Raw genomic sequence first — 12,312 nt, forward strand, 5'->3', positions numbered from 1 at the left:
AAAGGCAATCCAGGTGTCGTTACTGTTGCAAACAGCGGAGAACTTTAAGCGAGAGGAGAATAATTCATAGGCTAAGCCTATATAAGAAAACCTGCTATTTATTTTGTTATTAGGCTACTGTAAATGTTTAGAGTCTTTGTTTGCAGGCCTACTGAATAAACATTATTTTTACGGCGTACATTTTCAATGCTTGAAGGTACATTTAAACGAAAGACATGGGAAGAGATGAACAAATTTTGGACATAACTTTTTATTAAACATTATGAAAGCAAGATTCTCAATAACATTCCATCTTGAAACATTTAATTGCCTTGAGTTATTGACACGTTCGGACATTTAAATGTTTCTCGAATAAATATATAGAAATCATAGAGGCTATACAGGTAGGCTATACATTGACAGCACTGTGCAGAAGATACTTCGCCATGTTGCCGGGATGCGAGAGTGTTTACGTCACTTTGGAATTCTAAAAATTCTAACTAACTTCAAGACCATAAATACAGGTTCAATCTCGGTGGCCAACAACATAACTCTGCTCTATATTGACGGATTGAGTAATTCATGAATTGATTGAAAGATAATTGATCAATATTGATTTTTTTCACTAAAACATGACTACATTTGTCAAACCAGAAAAAGCACCAAAATAAATTATTTCGTTGAAAGTTAAGACTAATTGATTTGCATCACAAGGATATATATATTTTTAACTAAACAGTATCTTGGGAGGTAGAAAACAACATCTCTCTCCCACTCCATTTTGATCCGATTTGCAAACACCTCTCATAATTCTCCTTGTCTTGTCAACCTAGCTGTATTCCTGCATATGTCGCCATCAGCCTTGCACTAACTGGCATTGGCAAGGTGGTTCAGTACTTCTGCACAATATTGCACATCATATATCTAGGCAGCAGGTAACACATGTACCAGGGATTTCTTGTTGACAGAATAATGATTTTTGACTTAATCATACCCTCAGAGAAAAAGATAATCATTGACAATCCAAGCATCCACCAGGCATCTTTCTACACATCAGATAAAACAGAATAGGCTATATTGAGCTATAAGACACCGGACTGCGGAATTATTCAATTATTATTCACAAGCCATTAGATCACCTTTATTGTTCTTATACCTCAAATTGTACACTTTTTAAAAAGTAGAAAATCAATTTATTAAGAGTTTAGTTAGGTTGGTGCATAGAGTTTTAGCAGCGAATGCAGTCCTTATATTTGTAGCTACATTAAGTAAATCACCTCATCGAATGTTTCTATTCACCTTATTATCATAACAGTAATACGCAACAAAGGTCCTAACAATATAAAAAATCCCAAATGTTTCTCATCTTAGTACAGTTAGACTTCTTGTTTACATCATACATGTCTAGTAGAAGTAGGAAGTTATCGTAGACTATTGGCATGCTGTAAGATAGTCCTAAAACATTGCATTAAGACGTTCTGAATCATCATCATCATCATCAAGCAACAAAACTTTTAAAAGGTAACACAATAACTGTTCTATACACATATACATGTGGGAATAAATAGTCTCAAATCTGGCTCAGTTAATCATCTCTTTTTGTTTAGTTTTTCTTTTCATTTAAAACAATAGAAAAATCGATTGAAAATAGCGGGTAAAACGCATCCATTTTGTAATAGCAGATTACTAGTTCTGGTCGCAGGTTATTCTGGATTCTTTATTACATCTCTCAGGGTTATAGGGGGATAAAGTTGTGTTTTTGCATACCCAGGCCTTACTGTAGAGAGCGATGAGAGAGGCGTAGCAAGAGAAGAGGAAAGAACCATGGGCCATGCTTTCCATAACATATAGGGGTGAGAGGATTGGAGGTTTGGGGTACCATACATGTCCTGCATGCATACTAAAAGGGATGGAAACTAGACTTGCAATATTCAAAAGGTTGCCTTTTCGTTAACGGGGAAGAAAGGATATATCATGTGCCCCTCCATCATCACAGTCGGATCCGTCGACAGAGCCTGCAGGAGCGGCAAAGGTGTAGGCTATTGCTTTTTCTGTGGTTCGCCCTCTTTCATTTCAGTCCCAATATGATGAATACCGGTTTCTCTTCCTTGATTCCCCCCAGTTTTAAGACGCTGGAGTCTCTCTTGTAAGACACCATATAAGGAATCAAAACAGTTTTCAGTTTAGTTTATCTGTCTGGTATACTTTGACAAGTTTGATTCATATTTTTCATTAAGACTTCAAACGTTAATCAGGGTTTCTCTGAGATCTATTGCATCATAAAATAATAATCAGTCTATTGATTTGACAGAGTTTGTGATCCAATGTCCATGTCAAGAGGTGTTGGTGTATTGAAGTTAATCCAAAACACAATCTTTTAAGACTTCCAACAATCCAACAATTATATCTGCGCACAATGATTACTTACTGTATGCGCGCATCCACCTTGCTTATTTCTTTAAATAAATATAAAGCATTATGTTATGTTGTAAATTTAAAATGTACACTGATAGCCGCCCCCCCCCTCCCCAAAAGGAATAACTGTAATAAAAAAAAATGTAAACCGAGAAAAATACAAATAATAGTCATTAAAAATATTTAAATAAGTTTGAAGGGGGAAAAAGTCTTATGCCATGATTCAGTCTCTTACATGAAGAATTCCGTGGAGGCCGGTTTCCCGTGGTTTCCGTTAGAGGGGTCTCTGTTATTGTTACCGGGCCCGCCACCGTTGTAGCTTCGGCTCGCGAGCTTCTCGTACTTCTCCTTGTAGAGATCTCGCTCTTTGGCCAGGCGCGCGACGTCCTGCTTCAGCTGTTCCACCTGGCTTAGGAGCGTGCACTTCTCGCTCTCCAGCATGTGCCTCTGCTGCACCCGCTTGTAGCGGCAGGACTGTGCGTAGCCCCGGTTCTTAAGCGTGCGCCTCTTCTGCTTCAGGCGGATCACCTCTTCTTTGCTGAACCCCCTTAGTTGCCGATTGAGCTCGCGCACCGTCATGCTGACCAGCTGGTCGTCCGAGAAGCGGTCCTCGAGGCGGTGTCCATGGTGGTGGTGGTGATGGTGGGTCTGGTGATGGTGACCGGCCGAGGCCGTGGACAGGTCCTCCCCTACATACTGCTGGCCGCGGAATCCCTCGTAGCCCTGGTGGTGGTGATGGTGATGGTGGGCGTTGCCAATGAGTGCCTCCACGGCGTCCTCGGGGGTCAGATTGAGCGCTTCGGGGTTAATGTGGTGCTGGTAGTTGGGGATCCAGTACAGGTCCTCCAGGTGCGGCTTTCCGCCCGAGCTCTGGGGGTTGCTGCTTCCGCTGTTGTTGCTACTGTTGACGCCGTTGGCCAGGTTTTGGCCCGACTGGCCACCGGGGCTGGGGGCGCAGAAGCTGGGCGAGGAAGGCACGGAGGAGCAGGGCGTGCTGAGAGGGGTAGAGGAGAGTGATCCCGGGGGGAGGCGGTGGCAGTAACGGTCAGCCTCTGGAGGCTCCTTCTTTACTTCGAACTTCATAAGGTCGAAGTCGTTGACATACTCGATGGCCAGGGGGCTAGTGGGCAACTCTGCGCTCATGGCGAGGTCGGTGGCCATGTCAGTCCATGCGACGACTCCCGCCCTCACAGCCAAACCGACACCGGGCAGGACAACGGGCAGTCCTCGCGGATGCAGATTGCTTCTTCGAATCGAAGAGGTCTGTGTGGCGTATATATAGGCACGCGCCCGGTCCCTATGCGTGGGGTTGTGAGATTGGATAGAAGAGGGGAGTAGACTACTTCGTATTAAGCTGCTAGTCCTTAAAACAACTGCTATTTATAGCGGCGCATATGTAAGCGTGTAAATGAACTTGTACACCTGCCAGTTCGCCGCTTCTCTTGTTGACAACTTATCCCAGGTCAAATGCACGCTTTTTTAATACCACGGGCCAGGGCCGGTTGAAACTGGAGCCCCTGGTGAAATTTGTCGACACCAACCTGTCTTGTCCTCGCTTCACCTCTGGACCTGCTCGCGCCCTCTGATTTAATGTCCTTGAGTGAGCAGATGATAAAGCAAGTAGCACTGTGGATGGATTGTATCTTCTCTACTGTTCTGGCTGCTCCTTTTCTGGTGTTATTGTGGTCAAGTATTTTACTGTATCCTTCTTCGCCTCCACTGGCGCGAGGACAGTGTTTACTAAAGTCATTAGAGGGTGAGAAAGCAGCAGGCTCGCGGTTGAAGTTACTGCAGCATGTGTTACACAGGACCAGAATAAAACTTTCCACACATGACACGGGCCCACGACAGCCCAGAACAAGAGACACGCACGTGTAAAAGATGCGTAAACATGTGCCAAAGTCACTTTCTGCATCTGCAGGAATCCACAATGGAATGGTTCGGAGGAAAATACGCTCTCAGAGTTCTTACAATCAAAAAATAGGTGTAGATATTAAAAATAGATATTTCCTTAAGTGGTGTTAAGACACTGGAGAGTGGTCCAGTTTCTGAATGGTCAGTCCAGATTTATCAGGTTGCGCTTTTACTTACGAATGCGCCCGTCCCTACGGTACACGGTCCTTCCCTTCACTCTGGGAACCTTGCGTCGGTCCTCGCCGTCCTTCCCTTCACTCTGGGAGCCTTGCGTCGGTCCTCGCCGTCATTCCCTTCACTCTGGGAGCCTTGTGTACTGCGTGTTTGAGAGAGAGAGATGTGTGTGTGCGTGAGGCGATAAATTCCTGTCACAGTTTGTTTTTTCTATCGGGCAGATAGTCGTTACTTTGAGTTCTGCGGTGCAGCGCAAGCAAGCAGTTTCACTAAGACGCTGGGAAAGGCAATGTGCACTTTTAAAAGACACCACGCATCAGACCCGCCCACCTCGAGGTGTGACGGACCAATGGGAGAAGATGAAAGCAGAGGATTTGCATTTTCCTATAGCAACCTCTCGAGCTGACCAGCCGGCAGCTGAACTGACAACGCAGGCTTGCGGAACAGGTGCATCTCCCCCTCTAGTGACGGAGCTTGTGCTACTGCACAGAGAGGAGAGAGGCAGGCACAGGGAAGGTACGCGCAAGGCGCACTGGATGGAAAGGCGATAGCTGTGCTGCTTTCTCTGAGAAATACATGTTTACTTGGAACTGTGTGAACCCTTACTACATTAGATACATATACATTATTATGAAATGTGCCTTTGCACGACATGTCTCAGACGAATAGTGCCCAATAGCTTTAGTAGCTTGGATTGTAGGTGAAAAGTATCATTTAAACACTCCTGGAGTGTAGGCCTATATCTTAATGTGCCATTCATCCAAGATATCTATTCGATTAAGTGCATGCACTATTCAATCAAAACTAAGTTAGGAAACATTTATCTCCATGTAAACCATGTTACTTTGTGACAAAACTGAATAATAAAGTACCCGATTAGGCTAATAAAATCACTATTTACATACCAAACTAGACTAATACTTTCAGCAAGCAACGAAAAAAGAATAGAAACGAATTGTGCTAATAGATCAACTCCAGTCTATAACTGAATGATCAAATATAGCGCACACTCTCACTCTCATGAAATCAAACAAAATAGTTCTCTCAGGTTTCACTTCAAAATCTAATGAAATATCAAATTCAAATCGAATAGAAAACAAGCAAAAATACTGAGCTATATATAGTGGAAAGCTCTGATCATACTCTTCTTATTTTATGTAAATTATGCAACATCATTATTCGGTTAAAACAAAGACACTGCCATTCTTTTTATGAAGTTGTGGTCTGAGGGGTAAGGAAGACCCTGACATCCCCAGGCCGGGCCCCCCAAATCACTACCCTACCCTCTGCAATGGATTCAGCGCCACACGCTCCTATCCATAAAATCAAACCACATTTCCTTCGGGCGGAGGGGACCGCGAGAAGGGTGCGAGGGGGTTAATTATAATTAGTCTTTTCCACGCGATGGCCCTCGCGCAGGTTTTTTAAAATTAATAATTAACCACAAATTGCATCCCGACCCACCTCCGCAGATCAACAAATAATTAAGTATCGCGCGGTCTGCGCCCTCATCGTGGAGACACAGGACGCTCTCTTCATCTGGTGAGGCACGCAGGTTAAAGAAAATCAAAACGGAAGGTTGAGCAGAACGTCGATACCCGTGATGTGTCTTGACGGAGGGCAGGACTGTATACTGCATGAACACAGATTCTGCTCACTTGTATTTTCTCTTGAGATTAGGTTAGGCTGTTAAGCGTGGGGCAATGAATGCTATAATCATGGCAGTCTAGTTCATTGTCAATTTAAATCAAGGGTGCAACTTTCACTGGGGACATGTCCACCCCCCAAAGTCTGAAATTGCATTTGGTCCCCCCAGTTGTATCATTGGAATGTGATACAAAACCAGGCACTGGTGTGCTTTAGGACCATGCTGACGCCTCCGAGTAGTCGGGTAGGCTGTTTCTAGTGTTAATCCAACTGGATAGATAGATATACCTATATATAATGTCCGCCCCATGTCTAAAACTAAAATTGCGCCCCTGATTTAAATGAAAGGAAAATATTTTTTTGAAACTTTAAGACATAGGCCCTACATAGAGACTGGTGTGGTCTAGTGATGTTGAGATAAATAACAGGTGGTGGGCACTCAGTAAGTTATAATATAAGAGGATAGGGCAGCAGAGTAACCACCATGCAACCTGCACCTGATCCTGACAAGGTGCTGAGCTCAACTTCCTGTCCAACACTTCAGCCATGAAATACATACACCGTGTGCATCCCAAATTTCACCTTACTCCCTATGTAGTGCACTACTTTTGACCAGGGCCCATAGGGATATAGTTAAAAGTAGAGCACTAAATTGGGAATAAGATGTCATTTGGAACACCACCTCTCTTCCTGGCTCAAATCTGCTGGCTAGGATGAAAATAAAAGTACCCTACTGTAAGATGAAGAGGGACAGAAATCATATCAAGGTATTTGAAGTTTAAGATGCGCTAAGTCATTATAAGGGGGGCTGGGCTTTTATCAAATAAGCAGGAGCTGGACCCCAAACGCCAAGCTAAGCAATCCACATTGAAATGCCACATTTAAGCAGATCTGCCATGAGGTCCATTCATTGTGAGAGGGAAGAGGGCAGTGTGTGTGTGGCCGAGGGCTTGAGACACATATTTAGAAGAAGTCAGGATTTTCATTGTGCCTTTGCATATTGGGAGTCTGCTGCTGGTGCAGTTCTTACCGATTTAAGCAAAACGGACATCAGCATGCGGGAGATCCACAGAGCGAGCGGGAGGTCCTTTATTTGAGCCGGGTTGGCACAAGCACAAGCTTTGAGGCTAAGTTAACCCTCTTCTATCCAATGTCTTCTCCTGGGCCTGTGGGGGTGCTTTAAGATTATCAGAGACCCTTAGAGGTTTTGTGGTCCCCTTATGCTGGTCTTAAGGAATCAGCTTCAGTTGTCAGGGAGACATGCAGGAACATGCTCACACACTTTATGAAGTCAAGAGAACGTCAACAGAAAGAGGCAACATGTTAAAAAGCAGCTTTGACAGAAAGATCTACATACTTGCCTACTGCTACTATGTTTGCCAAGCTTAAGTAGTTGAGTCAGTGAAAAAAACAGAATGCTTCATCCAAACACTCCCACCCTGAATCTATAAGACAAGGAGAGAATTGAGGGAGAGTGGTAAAGACTGAAGAAAATAGTTGGATGAGTGAGGAGAGAGAGCTAATGAATACTTTCTCACCAAGGAACTGTGGTCTTTATTGTTGGACCAGTCACTCTGCTTATAATCATTTTGTATTTTACTGCAATCAGCTGGGAAGAAGAAACACAGTTCACCTTTCTGTTTGTGCTCAGGGAAACTTCTGGAAAGAAGATTTTTCTTCTATTTTCTCTCTCTCCACCTCTGGCGGTTAGAGTGTTGGGCCAGTAACCGAAAGGTTGCTTGATCGAATCCCCGACTTGACAAGGTAAAAATCTGTCGTTCTGCCTGAGCAAGGCAGTTAACCCATTGTTCCCTGGGCACTGAAGACGTGGATGTCGATAATGGCAGCCCCCAGCACCTCTCTGATACAGAGGTTAAATGCGGAAGACACATTTCAGTTGAATGCATTCAGTTGTACGACGGACTAGGTATCCCCCTTTCCCTCTCTTCTTGTGCGCTTTTACAAAAACATTGAAATATTGATCTTAATTAGGCCATGCCGAGCTCAGCAGCCAGCGTTGAGGATTTGAGACAGACATCCGTCTGAGGTACTTCCATCTTCAGCGAGAGAGGGAGTGGGGCAGGAGGAGAAAAAAAGAAGGGAGGATAGAAGAGTGATATCTCCCTGTCTCCTACCTTCTCTGAGAATCATGTCCAGCTCTCATCCCTCACCCTACACTTTCAATAGATTACATAGATATTCAGGTGGATTAGACCCCCCCCCCCCATAGGCACATTGATGGCTACAGTGGGAAGAACTGGTGTACACTTTCTGCATCTAGATATATTGATAATGAAAAAGATGGGGAAAGAGAGGGTAGTCTCCATTTTCTTTGATCATCCAATCATGTCCTTATGCGTCTTGTAAGATACATAGTACATATTAACCCCTCCCCCCACAAGCCTGCCAGCGTGTTAATGAGACATGGACCCCCAACACGCTGACAGAGGGAGAGGATATACAGCAGTGTGTGTGGTGTGGGTCTGTTTGTGTGGTGTGTGTCTCTACACTGTGTGTGTGTGTGGTGTGTCTACTCTCTCTCTGTGTGTGTGGTGTGTGTCTACTCTGTGTGTGTGTGTGTGTTGTGTCTACACTGTGTGTTTGAGCTCCTTAGCATGTATTAATGCTCTGCATTGCTGTGGTGAGCTTCGCAGCGTGAACACGCTCCCCAGGGCGACACGATGGTAGTTTGTCACCGTCACGACGCCTTGGCTAAATAGCGTATTAATGGTCTAAATATCAGGAGCTGTACACACACACCTATACACGAGCCACACACACACACACACACACGAGCCACACACACACTTACACAGAGCATATTAATAGTTTTATTATCAGGGGTCTGCTCTGGGCTCGACAGCCAGGTAATGGATGGATTACACATCCCAACATCCTCTCTGTGCTACTCTTCATCTCCCTACACACTAATTATATTACACAGAGAGATAAAGAGAAGAGGGAGGGAGGGAGGATGACAGAGCGGGATCTTGGAAAAGAGAGATCTTAGGGAGGGATGGAAGAAGAGTGAATGTATGAGGGAGAGGGATGTGGATATTAGCTTTCTTATCAAAAGGCTGCCCTTTTCTCAATACATATGGAACGCCGTTTGGGTCTTTGCGTGTCAAAAAAGATACACATCAAATAACACTATTTGACGGTCAAATAATATTTTAATTTGACACGTCAAATAACACAATCCTATTATAGAATGTTGTGTACTGAATTTGCACGTGCAAGCCAAGCGCCACCATCACGGTCAAAGCTGTAGAATACTGCGTTGGGTAATATGGCATTATTTGTTCAACCAAATGGGAAAAACGTCTGTGTGAGCATTTGAAATTAGACCAGGATCAAACGAGCAGGATCAAAAATGTTTGCAAATATCTTTGATACAGAAGTTATTAGCAACTTCTGGGGTAGTTAGCTAGCACCAATGCAACCAGCCTGAAAACAACCAGTCGAAACTGCAGTCATTTTCAATATTCTTAGCAATGGTTTAGGAATCCATGTGAGTAAGTATTAGCTAGGTAGCTACTCGTTGTTCTCCTATTGAAATCACTAGCTAGCCAGATACTTAACCCTGTTGCCCAAAAGTAACGTTATAAGCAGCCAGCTAGCTTCACCTGACTACTTTACTATGGCTTGACCGAACCAGGTTGTGTTGTGAAGCTAGCCACAATAAAGATTAGCCACAATAGTGGAATTTGCAGTTCGCCTTTAAAATAAAAGTCCCTCTTTGAAAGTCATGCCATATTTAGACTTGATAATGCTAAACATGGTTGGAGTGTTGGAATGTGGAGCAATGAAATGGGCTGTCAGTCTACTCGGTGACACGCAGAGAACACAACTGTGAAGTGTTTATGGAGATATTAGCGTCGTAGCTCTTATTGCAGGACTTTGACTGTGGGAAATCACCTCCCCAGTTTATTTAACTAGGCAAGTCTGTTAAGAGTAAATTCTTAATTTCAATGACAGCCTAGGAACAGTGGGTTAACTGCCTTGTTCAGGGGCTGAACGACAGATATTTACCTTGTCAGCTCAGGGATTCGATCTTGCAATCTTTCGGTTACTAGTCCAACGCTCTAACCACTAGGCTACCTGCCACCACAACTGTGCGTATTGACATTCATATTGCACTGTACAGCCATACCTAATGATTGAGGATCAATGAAATGGGATATCAGTCTACTCAGTACCCAAGTGCTTTTCCCCCAAAGAGTTATCAGGCTCCAAAACATCCAGGTCATATTGTTTTCCCTCTGGAATAGTGTTCAATACACATAGTAGGTTGACTGGTACAATAAATGTGTCTCAATTCACAACTGTCCTGCAATAAAATCTACGACGCTAATGTTCTCTGGGTGTCATTGAGTAGACTGATACCCCATGTCATTGATCCTCATTCCATAGGTAAAGCTGTGCCCCCAATGCAATTCTAAAGTAGAATACAACCAGTGTGATTTCAACTGATTTTTGTTGAATTTATACAAGAACATTCCAACCTCGTTTAGCATGATCTATTCCATTATGACATGATTCCACTATTTGTATTATTTGCAGGACTTTCAATTAGATACCTTTATTTTGAAGGTAACCCGCAAATTCCACTATTGTGGCTAACTTCACGTAAGTGGGTCCGACCACGATTATTCAAATAAGACCTGTCTTGTAAATGAGGGGTATTTTGGGTGATGACACGTAACTAGATAGTGCGCTAGCTAACTATAGCTACTGAAACAGATTATGTAGTTTTGCTATGTTTTTGGGGAAGAACATTGTTTGCATCCATCAGCTAACTCGCTTTTTTCTAACCATCACGGTCCAGAGTTTGGGGAAGTGTGTCTGCGCTCGTGCAGTAAGAGACAAGACTTTACCAGGGTCATAGCATACGTATCGGCGAATCGTTATGACATATGAAATACGAGTGATAGTGTAATGATTGTGACGTACAGTCATATTCGGGTCCTGATTGGTCAACAAGCTTATGTGACACGTTAAATAGTGTTTTTTGACACGCAAAGACCCAAACAGCGTTCCATAAATACACAGATAGTCACACACACTTGGTGTGGTGATGTCACTGTACTCAAGTGTCTCTTCTCCATGACCTGGTCTCAGGGCACTGCTGCTCCTGTCATCACCTCGCATGCAAGCGCACGCACGCAGACACACACACAACCTGACCTAAGAGCACAACAAAGGCATGTACAGTAATAACATTCGTTTTATTCAAAATTATTCAATCTCCAATTTACAAAGAACCAAAACATGTTCACATATCAATAAAATCTGTATTAAAAACATCATTTCTATATGAAATGTATGAGTCCACAGAACAACTTTAACAAGAGCACGACATTATAGACCCTGAGTATGGTAGAGGTGAGATATATATATATATATATGTGAGTCAGAAACCTCAGCGCTGCCATTAGCATTCAATAGATACGTCTCTGTAGTATTTTCAAAGTTAATTTCGTGATGTTCAGGCAGTATCCATTCTAGCTCCTGTAGTTCTGGAGTCGAGGCATGAGCTGCAGTGTTCTCTCTGTGGAGGACGACAGGCAGGCAGACAGACAGACAGGCAGGCAGACAGACAGACAGGCAGACAGACAGACAGGCAAACAGACAGGCAGACAGACAGGCAGACAGACAGGCAGACAGACAGGCAGACAGACAGACAGGCAGGCAGACAGAAAGAAGGCAGACTGATTAAAGACACCAACAAAACTAAACATGTCAGACAGCAGAGAGATAATTCTACAACCACCATGGGTGTGTGAAATGACAAGGCTGTGTGTGTGTGTTTGAGAGAGAGAGAGAGACTGATGGTGTGTCTGAGGATGTGAATGGGTGAAAACGTAGGGCTCTCTGTCCTACTGAAAGGCTGAGTGATGGCATCGCCGCTGATGAGCAAACTGGGAACTGAATGAATGGGAGAACAGTGATATGTGTGTGTGCGCGCGCCCTGGAAGTGATGCATAGCGTCTGGGCAAATTTATGTAAAGTGGAGAGGAGCTCATTTGGCTGCTCTCCACCCTTAACGAGCCACAGGGGTGTGAGTGTCTGAGTGAGGAGTGAGTGTGTATTGGGGGGTAAACCAGCGGTCATTAGTAACACTTAACTGCACTGGACATAGAGAAAGGGTGGTGGTGTGTATATGAGTGTATATTGTGTGTT

General features: G+C 43.8%; 2 protein-coding genes across 2 annotated transcripts in view; both read right to left on the reverse strand.

Moving 5' to 3' along the window:
- Window positions 1–234: 234 nt before the first annotated feature.
- mafaa (MAF bZIP transcription factor Aa) lies at window positions 235–4,744 on the reverse strand. The gene has a single exon (XM_029649148.2). The coding sequence runs from the start codon at window positions 3,553–3,555 to the stop codon at window positions 2,626–2,628; it is 930 nt and encodes a 309-aa protein (XP_029505008.1). The 5' UTR covers window positions 3,556–4,744; the 3' UTR covers window positions 235–2,625.
- A 6,594-nt stretch (window positions 4,745–11,338) lies between these two features.
- Window positions 11,339–12,312, reverse strand: part of LOC115120241 (zinc finger CCCH domain-containing protein 3-like) — a 118,584-nt gene continuing 117,610 nt past the window's right edge. The window contains exon 12 of the mRNA XM_065009178.1: window positions 11,339–11,680. Within this exon, the coding sequence (XP_064865250.1) occupies window positions 11,634–11,680 (47 nt within the window). The 3' untranslated portion in view covers window positions 11,339–11,633. The remainder of the gene's footprint in view (window positions 11,681–12,312) is intronic.

The sequence above is a fragment of the Oncorhynchus nerka genome, linkage group LG24, assembly GCF_034236695.1.
Source record: "Oncorhynchus nerka isolate Pitt River linkage group LG24, Oner_Uvic_2.0, whole genome shotgun sequence".
NCBI classification, from domain to species: domain Eukaryota; kingdom Metazoa; phylum Chordata; class Actinopteri; order Salmoniformes; family Salmonidae; genus Oncorhynchus; species Oncorhynchus nerka.

Excerpts from the sequence above, each read along its gene's own strand:
- mafaa (XM_029649148.2), bottom strand. The coding sequence starts at position 3,555 with ATGGCCACCGACCTCGCCATGAGCGCAGAGTTGCCCACTAGCCCCCTG.